The sequence below is a fragment of the Mixophyes fleayi genome, chromosome 6, assembly GCF_038048845.1.
Source record: "Mixophyes fleayi isolate aMixFle1 chromosome 6, aMixFle1.hap1, whole genome shotgun sequence".
Classification (NCBI taxonomy): Eukaryota; Metazoa; Chordata; class Amphibia; order Anura; family Limnodynastidae; genus Mixophyes; species Mixophyes fleayi.
The window spans coordinates 58,478,152-58,496,431 of record NC_134407.1 but is presented as its reverse complement, the minus strand read 5'-3'; the positions used below and the strand labels follow the sequence as shown (position 1 = coordinate 58,496,431).

General features: G+C 39.4%; 1 protein-coding gene across 2 annotated transcripts in view; it reads left to right on the top strand.

Annotated features, from left to right (window-relative positions):
• Positions 1-18,280, top strand: part of LOC142161227 (transmembrane protein 150A-like) — a 107,435-nt gene that overhangs the window by 70,782 nt on the left and 18,373 nt on the right. For both annotated transcript variants that reach the window (XM_075216627.1, XM_075216628.1), the window contains exon 5: positions 8,926-9,053. In XM_075216627.1, the coding sequence (XP_075072728.1) occupies positions 8,926-9,053 (128 nt within the window). The remainder of the gene's footprint in view (positions 1-8,925; positions 9,054-18,280) is intronic.

The window sequence follows — 18,280 nt, the reverse complement described above, 5'->3', positions numbered from 1 at the left end:
TCTCGTGAGTCTCACTCTCACGAGATCTCCTCAGTAAAAGAGCGTACAGCACGCCGGGGAAGCACTGCAATGCCAGGACAAGGAAGTAAGTGCCTAGGGGGCGGCTCGGATCTTTTTTAAAATTGACTGGTAACGCAGCTGTAATAAGGGGTGTGTAAGGCCCCACTAAATAAGGCAATAACTTTGAAAAATGATAAAACTCAAAAACTCATTTGATTTTGTAATTTGAGTTTTATCATTTTTCAAAGTTATTGGAACAGTGTTATCACAACTTACACTTGTGTTTGTTTTTATCATCTTGAGCTCACATTGAGTCATTTTTTATGTGTTATATGTGTATTTTTAAGATACTCTTTCATCTATTTAGATGCGATACTGTTTATATATAAATACATTTTATCTAATAGTTTTTCAGCATTGTGTTTGGCATGATTATATTTTGACCAGTTGCAGCGCTGTAATTTGTTTCCTTTGTCTATATTATGTGTGTTGACATAATGATTTATGGCACCAACGAATGGAGAAAAATTCTCCTTTTCAGGTTCTGCGTGCATAATGTAGGGACCATATCAGAGTGCAACAGGGATCACATGGGCAAAATACACTGGTGAATATTTACCAGTGTATTTACCTTTTGAGACCAGTTTCATTTTATTTGCTAGCTTTAGGGTTAACATTGTAAAACACTGCTGTTACATCTCTCATCTATCCGGCTGAATCTGATGCCGCCCGCATGCCATAGTGTGTTCATTAGTGAAATGTAGTATAAAGTCAGTTTTTATTACTATCTTGTATAAACCGCCGCCACATTTTGCAGCTCTGTACATAGAGGTGATCATCATACAATCAAATTACAGGCAATGACCTGAAACGGAAAGTAAAGATGGTTCAGCCCAAATGTGCTTCCAATCAAGAGGTGTGGGTGCACTCCATAAATAAAGTAGTGGTATAATTGGAGCTGGTGGAGGGGACTGTGTGTGTGTGTGTGTGTGTGTGTGTGGCTATTGTAAGGCAGAAGCATTATTAGCCACCAATATTAAAGCAGCCATTGACTGTCTTTATTGTGCATCTGCCGGTGGTGTGGTACAGCTGCAATGAGGAGAGACCGTGAAACGTAAAGACCTGAAAGACAAACTAGGCTTTGTATAAATCTTATGACTGTCGGCTGTTGGCAACTATCGCTGTCCTTCACCATTTATCTCAACTCAACCGCCTCCCTCTTCTGGTTCTGCGCCAGGCTTTAGCCTTTGCGTTGCTTGGGTACGCTTGCCGCCATCAGCCAGCTCTGTATGTGTTCCCATATATTTGTTTGGCATCATGCTCACTGTTGTACACAGAGCCAGGACACTTGTTGCCCATGTTCACAGACGTGGTGGTGGCAGCTGCTGCTATCAAGGACTCCGCGGAGGTCACCAAAGGAGTAACAGAGATGGCAAAAGCAGTTATAGTTGAACTCGCTGGGTCCAGCAGCTGAACTGAGATGGTATTCCAGTAGATCTTCAAAACAACATATCCTTGCTGTGATTACACTCCTCGGTTACTACTCTGTGTAATTTCCCACTGCCTTCATAAATTTTTAACGGTTTTATATTTCTGAGAGGATGATTGTGTGGGAGTTAGGGCACAGAGCTGAGGTAAAACACAGCCATCTGTAACTGATGTCCCTATGCCAAGTTTATGAAGCATCTACATTGTACGTAACAATCCATTTTACAAATATGTTCAATAGAAAAACATATCCATGAACCACAAAATATCTGCTGAGCAATGAAGAACCATTTGTGAATTTTCCGCGCTTTACTTGCACAAGCGCACCTAGATTTCTTTTGGGAATGTGTTTATGAACAATATGGCTGCAGTTGCGGAGGAGCAGACGGTTACCCAGGAAAGAGGAAGGTTTGGGCAAAATGAGGGCATTGCTTGAAAAATACAGAGATACCCGTAGTTTTGTGGAGCTTATGGCAATGATGTAAAGGGTGCACATTTTAGAGACGTTACTTGTGCATAGAGGCACATGGCAGCATCCACTCTCCAAAGAAGCTGAATTTTGCCCCAGCTCAAAGCTAATGGTCTTTGAATTTCACCCTATACTTTTAATGGGACCCGTTTTACGTTTCTATATTCCACTTAATCAGAGATCACATTTCTAGATGCCATCGGAGCAATGTAATAAAATACTTCACACATGCACACAATTGACACATGTAATAAACAGTCCTCACGTCCCCTTTCTTAGAATTCATTTAAACCATAAGACCATGTGTACACTGCATTTAAGATGCGTTTCTGACACACGTTAAGCACATCTAGACTACTGTACCAAATGAGACTATTCATAGTGTGTGTAACTTGCGTTGTGATGCGGTGCATTCTTCTATCGCTTCTCTTCCAGCTCAGTGCCTCTGTCATTCATGGGAGCTCGTTCTAAACAAAGTTACATTGTGGTTAAGAAGCGTGTACATATGTGCTTCCACAATACTTTTAGATTGAACAAGATAACTTCCTGTTTTGTTATAGATGCATGTTTAAAAAATACAGATTGAACACATAGATTAATGCAGTGCGGACCATATGTGTTTTTACACACATTTTATCATGGGTTAAAAATGCATTGTAATAGCTAGTTTTTATTTTATCATTTGATATTGACTTTTAATTGTGTTTTTTGTTATTAAAATAAATTTTAATATAGATCTATATAACTCTACGGTGATATATTTCTTACCTTAGATAGGATCAGTTTTGTGCTTCTATGATATCTGCCAATAGCTAGTGTGTACATAACCTTCATGAGACAATATTCTAGGGAAAAAAACAATTCTATTTGTGAAGAGAGTGGTACTAACTTGGTAGGAGAATGGACTTTAATGTGAAATCCTAGTTTTGCACCTCCTCTGGAGGTTTTCTACCTCTCCGCACACTGAGAAGCTCTTTGTTTTAGTTTGCAGCAGCCCCTCCTGTGAGCGTTAAAGTGGTCTGGATGGACACATGCAAACTAAGGCGTTTTGTGGTGCACTCCACTGGGGCATCTGTACAAGCTGTCAGTCCAAGGTTATTGGGTAACATTTATGAAAATGGTTACAAGTTACTGTGCAGACAAGTGTTTTTGTGTTGCAAAATGGATATATACCGCACCGGGTGGTTCCAAAAACTTCCTAGAGGATTCATTCAACTTATTAGTGGGGGATTTTCATACTACCATCATCTTTACCACCTAGGAGTGGTGCACCCACACCGAATTATCAGAAAATAGAAACAAGGAAAAAGAGAGTGTATTACTGGGGCACTCTAGAAACCAACCATTCAGTCAATGCATTAAGAAGGTACGTTAATACTCTGTCCAATTCCCCTCACTGATACTGGCAGAGTGCTCCTATAAATCCACTAAGAGGGACCCTTCTACCTTAGATAAGTTTTATTGTGTTCATAGCACAAGTAATCAAGTAGTTCTGTTTACAAAATGAAAACAAATGTCTAGTTGCTATGGGCAACACCAACTTTTCTACACTGTTACCTGTAGGAGAGTCTTCATAAATGTTCCAAATTGTGTTTATTCACGATTGTGGCCAAAGGAGAGTGTGATCACAGCTCTTTGTTCCTGACGCCCACCAACTTTCAGAATGACCTAAAGCTTTCGGGAGACCACCGTCTCTAAGGCTGACAGACGTTTTGCCAAGTTTGCAAATAAATGGCACCTGTGTCAAAGTATGGACCCTTTTTAGGGCAAGTAGAAATAATCAGTTTATAATCATTTACCGCACTGGTTACATAGCTGATGAGGAGAAATGAGGAAGGAAATGGATGTGTAATGTAAGGCATCTTGTTGGGTAATCCAGATGTATAACTGTATTTTAGAGGAAATCCAGCATATGTGTAATGTTTCTCCTTACATTCTGCTCCCGAAAGTTGTGCACCATTCACAGCATGCTTGTGGCTTCTACAGAAATCCATGAAAACACATTTTGGTGATGCAGTGAAGGACAGTGTCAAAAGTGTTTTATATCCTATACATCCATATGCCAATGGCATCTACACTGCTGGAGACTTTGCCCTTCAGCTCCACAGGAGGTTTCGGTCCTCCCTGAGCTCGACTTGTGACACCTGTGTTATGGTTTGACAGGAGTACCACCCCAGTCAGACTCCTCACCTGCTACACTTGTAGGATGATGTGAACCATTTGTACATGTGGCACCAATATCCTTCACATCCTGTTTCCATGAAATATAAAGCCTGCACTTCTCTAGGCCCGGTCAGCACCTGGGACATATGAGTCCATTTCTTGTCAAACTCGCCCATCATGCAAGATAAAGTAATATGTTCCATACAAACCATACAGTACAGTTCTTGTCTTGTTCAAGGTTCATACTTGATATTTAATACTTCTTAAACAGCCAGAGTCTCTCCCATGGGACTATAGAATCACTAATGTCTTTATTCTACATTGGTTTTATTTATACTGAGTTTTGGGCATGTAATTCCATCCATCAGGAAGTTCAACCCTCAGAGTAAATCATTTTAAGATTAAGCACTAGTGATTCTCACTACTGAACACCCAAGCTGACCAATTAACAACATAGGGCATCAGCTAAACGCTTTTAAAATGTCAATCCAATGCTTTGCTTGTTGACAAAGCGGCTAAACTTTAAAAATGGCTCCAGCAGAGGTTCTATGATGAGGTGATGAGGGTGATAAACTGAACTCGTTATTAGCTGCCACATTCAAAGCTAGACACTCATATGATAGTCCATTATACTGGTCTAAGAAAGGTCACCTGAATTTCTGAGGAGTCTAGATCTTACAACATGACAAACTCCGAACAAAACTCACAGAAATGTAATTTTAGCAATCAACCAATATTTATAAGTTGGTGGCTTACTTGCTCCAAAATTGTGGTTATACGACAATAGATCCGTCTCTTTACATGAGTTATCGCTCAGTCTTTGTATTGAATATCAATCGTAAAATACTTGCTATAGTGCTGCTGACCGGAGCAGTCAAAATCCTCTTCCTCATCCAGCTGGACCAGGTAGGTTTCATGCCTGCAGATAACACTAAACATGTGAAAAACCTGATTAATCAGATTCATAATTCAAAACTCCCATTCCTGCTTGTGCCCTAGATGTGGAGGAAGGGTTTTGACAGAGTGAACTGGAACTTTGTGCAACAGACACTCTCCCTTCTGGGCTTGGAGAGCAAGAAGACCTTTGAAAAAAAGTCTCTGGTATTTGCATCCCCATTTCAGATCCCAAATGATACGCATCAGGATGTCTGCTCTTCACTGCATTTCTGCCCTTGTCATAACGCCTTTGGCTGCAAAAATTAAAGCCAACCCTGACATGTCGGGCATCTGAGTTGAGGAAAAGGAACATAAGATAACACTATGCAAGATGTTTTACTCGCTCTTACCTGTCATATGACCCCACTACCTTGTCAGAGTGAATACAAAAATATAGTTGTGCCTTGAGATACAAATTCAACACTGCAAAAGCAGAAATTTTGGACTTAAATTCTATCCACCCCTCCCCTGGCCAATAAACTTAGATTAATTTCAATTGCAATCACTAAATCTGTGGATCAGTTGTACGCTGCCAACCTTCCCTAGATGCTAAAAATTGTAAGGCAAGATTTTACCTACTAGAATAAACGTTTGATATCCTGGATTGGTAGAATTGCATCAGATGAATATTCTTTCTTGTTGCTTATATCAATTTCAAACTCTCCCGATGAATATTCTTCCTTGTTTTTTCAATCTATCACAAACTCTTACACACAGCTTTTTCCACACACACACTAGGCAAAATAAACTTTTGACAGCATTCAGCTTATTAAATCCTTTTGGAACAATCTGCAGTTTCCACTGACTGACTTCAGTGGAAGTCTTTTTTGCCTGGCTTAAAGGAAAAATTAGTTTTCTGGAAGATCTTGCTTTACTGTAAACTCCAATGGGTCAGGGACTGATGTCGGTGAGGTCTCTGTACAGCGCTGCAGAATCAGTGGTCCTATATAAATAGTTGCTGCTACTGGGGATCCAGTCTGACTTCTCTGATTTGTAAACTATACTGTGCCTTAACAAATAAACTGTTATCAATACCTTCAATTAAGACATTTTTAGAATTCTAGAACTCTTAAGTAGGACCTGGAACCCACTTGACAGTGGAAGCACTGTGGGGGGTATTCAATTGCTGCTTTTAACGCGCTAAAACAAAAAAAACCGAGCGCTCGAAAAATATTAGTTTATACGGTAAATGCGCGTAAATACCGTTAATACGGTAGTTTACTCGCTGAATTTCATCTCGCAGCTCAGGGAGCTGCGAGATGAAATTTAGCGAGTAATTACCGTATTAACGCTAATATTTTTAGAGCGCTCGTTTGAGAGCGTTAACGGCAACAATTGAATACCCCCCTATGTATGTTTAATTTTATTAGATTGTATCCTTTCAACTGTCTACAGTATTTTGGATACATTCGCCGTTTTGGAGAAAGCCTTGACTGATAAGAAGTGCGAGGAGGAGACGAGTGTCACTGGATCCTAAACATTGGGCCACAATCTTTCAACCACTATTGAAAAGTTTATTGTGTTCTCACTTGTGAAAATACATATAAATTGTACTCCTTCCCTCAAGAATACATGCCTTCTATCCAACTTCTAACATGTTGGGGCCAGTGCTCCTAAATGGGCAGGTTTGGACTCACTATTTTCTAACCCCTACAATACTATGTCCGTGTTTAAAAAAAATAAAATGATCTCAACCGTGGCGAGAGTGTCTGACCCATTCTCACCTGAGTATTCTCTTCTTGCTCGACCCTATTCTTGGTGTTGACAAACAATAAAACTTATACGCCACTTGATGAGAGCGGTCGCCTCTCAACTAGTACTGTCTTGGAGAGAGTCTAACCCTATGCACTTGGCACTATAACCAAGCAACTTTGGCTCCCATTGATTATGCACCTCCGCTGATTCTTAAGTTCATCAAGTAAGGTAGAGGCGTCAAGCCTTATCTCACATGCTGTTTTATAGGTCATGATTTTTAATTTACTTGGTCTAACACTCTCCTTACCCCGCCTCCATCCACCATCCCACCTGTTGTACCTACCCCCTTCCTTTACCCCTATGGTTTGGAAACATTAATAAAAAAATATTTATGCTGTATATCTATTAGTCATGCTCATGTCAGATCTACTGTATACTTTAGAGCTGTACAGATCAAGCTTTTTCTGTTTGTGTGTATGTTTTATTTACATTCTCTGCCTTGCAACATATTACAAGACATTGTTTCCCAAATTTTGTTTGTATTTGTTGTCCATTCATAATACAAGTGGTGATTAATTTTAGACCTTCTTTTCCATAAGTCTGTGTAAATCAATATGGTACAATGATTGTTGGTAATATTCTACTTTGTCTAAGGCATCTGAGGAGCAATCTTCAAGTAAGTGTTGTGCTTTAGTATTTAAAAGACATGTGCAGTGTTTACTGTAAGTGTTATGTAGATTCTAGTAAGAGAATCCATTTATGTACAAAGGAAGGCTTGTGCTGCAATGTGGCCTGGGGCATAACGACCTATTGTTTTTGTGTTTTTTGTGTTTGTAATATTGTTATTCATCTCTCTTTGTGCTTTGATGGTTAACTCTGATTTCTGGTGTTCTTCCCAGTCTGCTGATATTTCCTATCTGTTTAAACTTGAAGTTCTAAAGGACATGCATTTTTCTTCATGGTGAAATTTGTAGCAAATGCCACGAGGCAAGTTTCTAGAATTAGATTATATGTGGAAGTGTGGACAGACATATTAAAGATTAAACAAAGAATTGATGCTGATGTTCATATTTTGTGGGATTACTGTCTGATAGAATATATCCTTTCCTTCCCCTCCCTCTTACTTTTACTCGCGGACCACCTAAAGGTGCTGCCTTTGAGTCACACAAGATCGGGCCTTTTACTGTTTGAATCATTTTGTCCTTTAAGTAGCTTATTTTGTTTGCAATCCTTTCTTTTTGTTGTCTTATAGTTCCTTATTTGTGGGTAACGCAGTGGAAAGTGATATATCTGTTATGTAACATCGTGTCCTAGGTACCATCTACAAGGTAGATCATGTCAACATTAGCTGACTTCTAGTGGCTAGTTTAAATAGCACACAGGGTACCAGTGGTAGACTAGTGTTTGTCTCCTCCACGATTTCTCAGCATAAGAGTAATTCGCATGTGTTCTATTCTGAAGTGTTGCCAGTACTTGGAGATTCGATATTAGGGGCTTGAATCATTAAGGAGAGTAAAGAATAAAAAAAATGAGTAACTTTGCACCTGGGCAAAACCATGTTGCATTGGAGGGGGAGGTAAATTTAAAATTTGGGGGCAGATTTATAGTTTGAATAGGGCATGTCCTAAATCAACTATACATTTCAGTGTAACAATAGAGCTATCAATTATTTGTGTGCTAGCTGAAAAAACAGCCAGTATTTATTTTATGTGCAAAATAATAAACTAATTTGCATCCCTTGCATTATAACATGGTTTGTCCAGGAGAACATTTACTCCTTTTTTTTGTCTTACTGTCCTTTATGACTCGGGCCCTAGGTGTATATCTATTATAATTCCATGCAGTTGTATGTGGTGATCCAGAATGCGTGGTTTGTTTAACAACTGTGATCAGGGAGGAAGTACTCTTCATCTAGTAGAGCAGATGTGCTATTGTTTTAATGACATTGGATTTGAGATGAGCCACCTTATTTTACAGGTTTTAATATCCTCAAAAGCAATATTTAAAAATAAATAAATAAAACATTTTCACCTTGGGAGTAAGGAAATTCTAACGTATTGTTGCACTTTGCTCTAACTTTGTATCTCATTGACCAATGCATTCAGTTTACAAAAACCTTGATTTTATGTGTTTGCTTGTGTTCATTGTCTTATCCACATGTCCTTGTCTTGCAGTGATGCTCATTGGACTGCTGAGATATGCCTATGTGATTGAACGTTATGGTCCTTCCTTGTTGAATACTGTAGCATTTGTGTTGGGGTGGATTTGTGCTGCTGGACTCACCATGGTTGGTAGTTTTCAGGTAAGAATTTTTCACAATCTATCTGGATAGAGTGCAACATGGCTTATTGTTATGGTTCTATTCCCACTTCTGATAATATAGATGGCAGTGGCCTTAGCTGTGTGAAGTTTGTATGTTCTCCCCGTGTTTGCGTGGGTGTCCTTCGGGTGCTCCGGTTTCCTCCCACACCCCAAAAACATACTGGTGGGTTAATTGGCTGCTATCAAATTGACCCTAGTGTGTGTGTGTGTGTGTCTCTCCTTTCTCTCTTTAGACTGTAAGCTCCAATGGGCAAAGGACTGATGTGAGTGAGTTCTCGAAGTGCTGCGGAATTAGTGGGGCTATATAAATAGATGATGATGATAGATCAGCACCAACACATGTCTCATTATCACAACGCGGGCTTGAAATGGCCTTAGTGCGTTGCAGGGAATATAGACTGTAAGCTCCATTGGGGCAGGAACTGATGGAAATGGTTAAATTCTTCTCTGTAAAGGGCTGCATAATATGTAGGCACTATATAAATAACCATTAATAATAAACTGTAAGAGTACTAGTATCTATACTAAACTAAAGAGCCAATAATGAACCATGGCTGCAGACTTTTCTACCATCTATATCTATAATATATGATGATTTGTTCGTTATTTATGCATGTAGTCTGCCCATTCTCTATATGGATAATCACTGCCACTTGCAAATTCTGTTTTGGCTCTATTCACTCCTGTATGAACACGGTAGAGCCTAGATGGACAATAAACCTTTGTGTGTTCACAATACTCTTAGCAAGATAATGTGTGACAATAAAGAATGAGAAAAATCCTGATTCCTGGAAGTGATGACATGGTAACATGACAAGATGGTGTACTGTAGTAGTGTGTCACGAGCCCTTCCCAGCTACAGCAATCTGAACAGCTGGCCGTGACTGGCGTCACCTAGCAATGAATACACCTTTTTTGCCACCACAAAGGATTTATTATGGTATCCTTACGTTCACCAGAACCACTTATTAATGTTTCACACTTAAATCACATACACATGTCTTTACAAGGCAGCACCGCTTTAAATTTTAGCTGTCAACTCGCCGATTTCGGGCGACTTGTACAAACTGGAGTATGATACATTTACCCGCTGGTGTGTGAGGGAATACAATTGTGGAAAATGGGACATTTCAGTCTTGATAGACCCCCTCATGAAAATGCACACATTATTGTCTAAAGCAGGAGATTTTAAACCGTTTTTCCACATTTTCTCTTTTTGGAGTTTAGCTGTCAATAAGGACAGATTGATGTCCCAAATGTCACAGGACTCTTGAAGTGAGCTAGGGATGTCCTGAGATTGGGAATGTTTACAGGACCTTGAATTCTCACCTTTGCTCGTTCTTCTTGAGTGGCTAGATGGTTTACAACTTTGGGGCTTCAAACTCCTCCAAGATCCTATCTCTCCATGGTCTGGCTATTTTTCAACAGATTAATGACACTTGCATAAATTCAAACTCATATAATCTAGCAAAGCACATGTTGAGATTACATTACAGGTTTTACATTAGATTACATTAAGGTTACATTTAATACACATTGTTATTTTCTGTTGAATTTATGTATGACAATCAGTCATTAGCTCCATTCTACTATAAACACTATGTGACGATTATGTAGTATATCTATCAAGTCATTGAATACCTGGATACGCCTATGAGGTAGGTAAGAGGCAGGTGTCTTCAGCAACAAAATTCATTCAAAACATAAAATTTTTACCTGCCACAATATTATGGTTTCTTCATGGTTGTTGATGATGAGTAAAGTGACAACATAAATACAGATTTTTATGGGACATATAATAGTTTTACAATTGTACACAGGTAGCCTAAGGTATTTTGTGGTGTGTGACCCTAACACTTATGTAAAAGATTTTAACAACGTGTCCCTTCCCCAGGGACTGCTACATGCAATTGTTTTTCCTGGCGCTCTGCCTGTTCAATAATATAGGACCAACAAATCTGTTTAGTTCTCCACTTTTTTAAATGGTGGGGAACGGTGTCTGTGAGGGCCAATCACAAGCCACTATCTCTTGCCCTTTGCTTTGAATCTGTGCTTCAATTTATTTACTTTTAGTTATCAATTTATTGTATTTGTCACATTATCCAACTTTGTCACTAGATGCGTGTTCTTGGTTAAACATTAGATATGGCGGTTTTTTTGTTGTTAGGGGTTTTTTTCCCCCTCCATCTCTGCATGTTAACTTATTATATATCTTCTGTTGCTTTGTACTTTGTCCCTGCTATCATGGATTGGATATTTGGATGTTATACCATAAAGCAAAATTCAATATATAGACATAAGTATATGTTTTTGATTTATCTATTTTATGTTATTGAGCCTTTAGTTTCAATGTAGCTTTTAATCTGCATCTTTTTGCCTGTTTTTTGGAACATTGAATAAGGCGACATTATTATTTATATTTGGTGGTGTTCATTTTAATGAATGTTTCTTGTGCTGTTTTTCTTTTGTTTGCCTTTCATTTCTCTCCGGCAGCATTATGACTAGTCACATCCCAGATCAAATAGCGTTGGGTAGAGTTCCGCAAAAGGGGTGGGGCTTAACAGAAAAGTAGGTGGTGTTTTGCACAAATGTGTGGCGTTTGGTCAGAATGGAGGCGGGGCTTATTTTGTCTTTCAGGATTCTAAACGTTGGTCTGACTAATATGGTTAAGTAATGTTACTTACTGTACCCATAGAGACAAAATCTATAGCTGCAGATAAAGCACCTTTTATACACATGATCCTACATGTTTCTGTTATGTAAATCTGATATGAAATTGGTTATGTAACGTTACAACATAATCCTTTATGAGAAAAGGGGACTTGCTGCTATTATCAGAACGTATATTCCACTTTTTTAGAATGTATGGCACACAGCAGAAGGACATCAAAGCCTGAGATCACTGCATGTGTTTTGTGTTTGGTGGTCATTATGCACTGCGTGAGCTCGCACTGAGGCCATGTGGATATTTACCCACAGGGGGGACAGGGAGGTATGGCTGTCAGGCTACATGCAGAGACTCCTTGTAAAACCTTGAGCCAGGAACACACACCCACATGTGCAAAGAGCAGGGGAGCTGACTTGGCTACATTACAAAGAGCATGGACGGAATAATTATCATTAAAGGCACGCTATACTGTGTATGTACATCTTTTGTCATTAAAGACATAATATATAACATTAATTAAAGCTTCTTTTTCCAGTTTCAAGTTACAGTTGCCTGGATTGACAGTCTTAAATTTGTACAATTTATTACAAAAATAAGCAAAACAAAATACGTAGTGTTAATGGATTAAATCCCATGTATTCGGTGACCAAACATAGGTTCGATTTGCACTCAGCTCCCTTATCCCTTTCCTTTCTTAGACTCCCACTTTGCGGTGTTCTATGTAAATGCTATGATTGCATATGATTGAATTTTTAATATGCACAGTCTGTTTTCTGTGCTTTAAGAGCTTTAGGGATCTGTTTACAAAGGTGTGATGAGCCACGGGATCTATGCTGTTTAGACTAAATGGCCATGTGCTGCCTTCTTTATGGTAATAGGTGTAGCTCATGGTGTGGAGGAAGGGGGAGTCCCTGTTAGAAGGGTGGACCACCAGTAAGGTAGGTAAGTTGCAGTGATAGACTGCATGGTCCCTACTTTCTGCTGCACTCTCCATGATTAGAACTACAGGAAACCCTCCAATGAGGTAAATTACCAGCTACTAGTGTGCACCTACCTGTGTATGTGTCTCCAATGTTCCCATCTATTGTTGTTTTATTTTAATCCTAAATATGCTGCTTGGACCCCTTGTAATGTTGGGAAGTACGGGTACCCCCAACAGATTCCACAATATATATTTAGAGATGGATCTGTCACCTTTTATTGCCACTAATAAAGACCAGGTGTTTATATTTACATATTCTCAAATGCCATTTCTCCAAAACCTTTGCTGTCTGAACTACCTCCTTTATCTCCTCGCATGCTCTTTTATTTACACACATCAGAGATGGGCAAATCCCAGGAGCCAGGTGGTCATGTTTACGTAGCCTGCAGGCTGGTGCCGGTTTCAGAGTTTGTTCTTAGGATATGTCTGAATCTTGAAATATGTTTAACTAATGATCCACAACCTGATACACATCAGGGACCATTCTCTAACCTTCAAAAGGGCTGAACATTACCCTTATTCTCAGTAATAAGTTAAAATTGTAGATTTAATCAAAGAAAGCGACCTATGTATAATAACATATCAGCAGGCATTTTAAACAAGTGTTACATGTTACAACAAAGATATCTGACAATAAAGCAGGAAGGAGCTGGGACCGACGGGTGACCGCTCAGAGGGCCGCCTGTTGCCCATCACTGGTTATACTGGTCACACTAAGCATTGGAATATTGATTGTACAATCTGATAACTTTTATCTGAATCTGTAAAATAATTTTGTGTTTAGATGGCCAATATAAAATTGATAGGTCATGTTGCCAACTTTGGGCTAGCTATTGTATGATCAGTTATTTATATTTGTATATTTTTATTATTATATATTTTGTGGCTAATCAGATGGAGATTTTAGTCACAGGCTCTTCAGGCCATACGATGACCCAATACAATAGCAGAAAGTAATAATATTTGTGTGTTAAATGAACAATGCAAATAGGATTTACTCGGGATCTAAAGACCTTAATTTTTTTAAAACTGTGTGACAGGTATACTTTAAATCGTATATCATTTTGTTCATTCCCGACAGTGTTCACTTTTTCTCGTAATTACTTAGCAATTTGTCAGAGTGGTTAGCATTGCTGCCTTCCAAAACTAGGGTCACAAGTTGGACCAGGGCCCTATCTCTATGGGGCTTGTATGTTCTCCTCGTGTTTGCATAGCTTTGCTTTGGGTGATCTGGTTTCCTCCCACTGTCCAAAAACATACAAGTTGGATAATTGGCTTCTGAAAAAAATGGACCCTACTCTGTGTGGTAGAGAATGGGACAGGGATTGAATGAAATGACTACATCTCCTCTGTCTAGTGCTCCATAATATGATTGGCACTATAAATAAAATTATAGTATTAATTGAAAAAAAAAAAACCAAAAAAAACCATTGTATATTTTTGTATCTGTGTTACATGGGCACTTTTGCCCACTAAATCTAAAACGTCTATATTTAGGGAGTATGAATAGAGGCTATTTGTGCACATATCATTTGCATCATTTTCTTAGGGGTTTGTTGGGCTCTACACCTCCTGAATCAAAATGCCAAAAGTGATTCCTGTACCAACAGTGAAATGTCTGTACTGATGTGTGTATTTGGACCTTATAAATGCAAAGTCTTTTACAATTTATTATTGGAAGTTATTTGTGGAAAATTAAAAACTAATCACATAAATGAAACGCTCGGATTGGACTCGCTGCCGCTGTTATATATATATATATGTGTGTATATGGGCCCTGCAGCCCAGGGGGGCCCGTCGGAGGCAGCAAAAAAAAAAAAAAAAACCTGAAAAAAAAGAAGAAAATACTTACCTTGCGTTCAGCTGGCGATCCGGCTCCCTCCCTGGTCTCCTCCTCCGTGTTGTGCTCCGCAGTGGATGTCGGGCGGACGTGATGACGTCACGCCCGACATGCACTGTGAGCGCGACGGAGTCAAAATGCCGCGATTCACCGCGCCCCGCCCCCGCAACAGAAATGGCATTTTGTCGCGGGGTCGGGGTCAAAATGGTGCGATTCACCATGCCACGCCCCCCTGCTTGGGATTTCCCGGAAAGACCTTTTAAAAGGTTGGCAAGTATGATGTATCCTAAACCCACAAGACAATACAATTTCAATTCTTACAGCGCTCAATTACAGAGTTGATGGTTGCATACAATGTACACAGGATATGATCATATAATCCAAAAAAAGTCTCCAGGATTGTTATGAATAATATAATAGTTCTCTATGGAGTTCATCAATAGTGCACATGGAAGAAATGACAGATTCAACCACTGATGAAAGTCGCAGTATATAAAGTGTAGGGCACGTACACAAAGTTCTCCTGTATGTTCACATTCTCCAGAAAGAAACTCTGAACTTCCGTTATTAGTCAGGAATCATGCCTCTGAGAAGGTGAGGTCCCAGGTATGAGCAGTGACCATCCTCCGTTCACAGTGTAAATCTTCGTCCTCAGCATGTCAGAACGGAAATGGATGTTCAATTTCAAACAAACTTTATTGTTCATTAAAGAGCGTAGTACTTACAGGTAAATAAAGTTTACAGCGCTTGTGTTAAACCACAGCTGGCGTCTCTTTCTAAAGCACCAGCATGATATGATAATATAAGATGGTGATAACAGTGCTTAGTTCCTCAACACGTTTCGTTCTTACAGAACTCTATCAAGAGTATTGATTTCAAAGAATGCCTGTCCTTTTATGCATAAGTATACTTCCTTATTGGTTTATTATCTCAGACTATTGGTTGGTGAAATCGCCTGTCATTCAAAGTCTGTGTGCACCCAGCCAGGATTATATAGGGAAAACTTGTTTCTTGTCTCTGATTTCATTCATTAAAATTATGTAACATATGTTTTTTAAATTAAGTCCATGTAAACTGACGTTAAAATACAAATAACTGTTCTAAAAAGTAGTGGATTAAGATGATTTGGTCACTTGGCTGTACATTCATCAGGGGACCCTACACCAGACGCGAGTCTTGACTATATACCAAACATGTATTATGTTGCACTCTGTTCATCTCAAAGGGAATGCATCAGAATCAGATTTTGTCAATAATCCTTTACGTATGTATTTACACATCTGTCTGGCTTTAGCGAGATGGCGCCGCCTTGTTATGACACTGTTTTAAAACTACGGGTTGAACTCCCTTATAAGCAGCACACTTAAACATCATACCTGAATGCATGCGTTTATTTGTCTTTTCAATATGCGATCAAAAATGCGTTGCAAACGCTTGCGAGCAGGGCCCTCTTACCTCCCTGTATGTATTACCCAGTATTGTTTTATTACTGTTTGTTCCTAATTGTAATGCGCTACGGAATCTGCTGGTGCTATGTAAATAAATGATGATGAAACGCCAGTGTGTACGGAACCTAAGGAGACTGCTTCATGTCCATGATTTCATAGTGTGAAACGGACAAGAGGCTGTCATTGTATAGGAGTATTTTGTACTTTATTGCTAAAAGCTGACATTCAAATTAAACATAACTGCTTTGTTCACTGTAAAAGATGTAACACTGTCTGGAAAAACAAACAAAAAACCTTGTCTTTGACCTCACAGAGTAGAAGACACGATACACTTCTCTTTCACAATTAAAAATGAAAGACTCTTATACAGCAAATCTGTTATTAGTCAGGCGCGGAGCTCTGAGGATGGTAGGAAAAGATTGCAGGATAAGGGGGAATATAAAGATTGAGCAGTATATTAACAAAACACTAAACAGTTGCCTGACTGAAATCACAGAAGGGTGTTGTCTGTAGTGAAAGTAAACCGCTTGGCACAGGTGGGCTCATACAGTATATCTATGGGTGGATACATATAGTCGTACATAACAGATATATCATCGTCCAGAGTGACCTGCTGACGAACTGAATGTTCTGTGAGATGAACACTGATCAACAAGACCAGACTTTCGATCAAAATGTGATTTTAAAGTAACAAAATGACTGTTCTCTTTTTATGTGGGAGAAGTGTCAGCAATAAGTACCCAGTTTAATGGTTTTCCAGATAGATCCGTGCTTGCCTTTGCTAATAAATGAGAATTTGTGAAATGGGCCCAGCACAGCCAAGTAAACAAACGATCTGAGAGAACCAGCTGTCTCTGATTTCAGTGGTGAGCTGGGTAGTGTTGAGTTAGCACTTTTGTAACTGCTGCAGACAGAAAATGAAGACATGAAGTCACTTTGTTTTAAACTGGAAACCATGAATTGTCTTTTTAAGCATAATTTGAATATATGAATTCTCCAGGTATATTATTTAAATGGTGCTGGATAGTTTATTATACATTTAGTTAGAATAGTTAGTATATCTTGTGCTAAGGCATTATGTTGTTTGAAATTGGATGCTGTTAATGATTATTGTAAACCATTGCATACAGTTTTCGATGCTAGTTTACTACAGAAGGGACTCTGACTAGTGAAAAATGATGCTACATGTGTATTGTATATGTATTTTCACCTTCAATAGCATAAATATATGGAAATTCAAAAGTGATGGTTTGCACCCAGTTGTCTATAATACTTTATTAGAACATTTTTGAATTCTTTCCAGAGAACCTTATTTTTATGCTTCTCTCATCAACAAACCGTTATGGAGGGAGTCATTTTGTGGAATTAGTTACTTACTAGAGACTTTGTAACCAATATACACTATATGGACAAAAGTATGTAGATGCCTGAACATCACATCCATGTGTTGGCGTCTGCCAATCCCAGATTCACCTGTCAGACAGCCAGATGCATTGCCACTGCGCCAGAGACCAGAGGCATTCTGCTTTACACCATTAGATGTCTGGCATAGCGCTTGGTGATTTCAGGCATGTGTGCGGCTGCTCGGCCATGGAAACACAATCCATGAAGCACCAGATAAACCATTTACGTGCTGATGTTGCTTCCAGAGAACGTTATGAACTCTGTGTTACAACTGAGGACAGACTAATTGTCTGTGCTGTAGCTAGTCCTGTTCTTAGTGGCTGAGCTTGATTTTATTCACTGGTTAGTATATCTGACCATTTCAGCCACACGCATTACTAATTAGAGGGGGCGTGGCTTGACCAGGCATGGAGTAAGTTGCATAGCGCTTGCTCGCCTACTAAAATGCCTGTTTTTTATCCTGCTTCACACGCGGAGACTGACTAATTTCGTATAGAAGTGCCTTATTGTATGCTCCTGTTCACACTGGACCTGGGACCGGGTTACCTGCATTAGGGCTTACAGTCTAAATTCCCTAACACACACACACACACACACACACACACGGGTCAGTTTTGTTAGCAGCCAATTAACCTACCAGTATGTTTTTGGAGTGTGGGAGGAAACTGGAGCACCAGGAGGGAAACCCACGCAAATGCGGGAAGAACATACAAACTCCTCACAGATTAGGCAATGGTGGGGAATCAAACTCATGACCCCAGTGCTGTAAGGCAGAAGTGCTAACCACTTAGCCACCATGCTGCCCTACACTCTTCTCTCCCGACACGGGTGGTGACTGAGGTCAGTACCTGCTGCTCTGAGCATA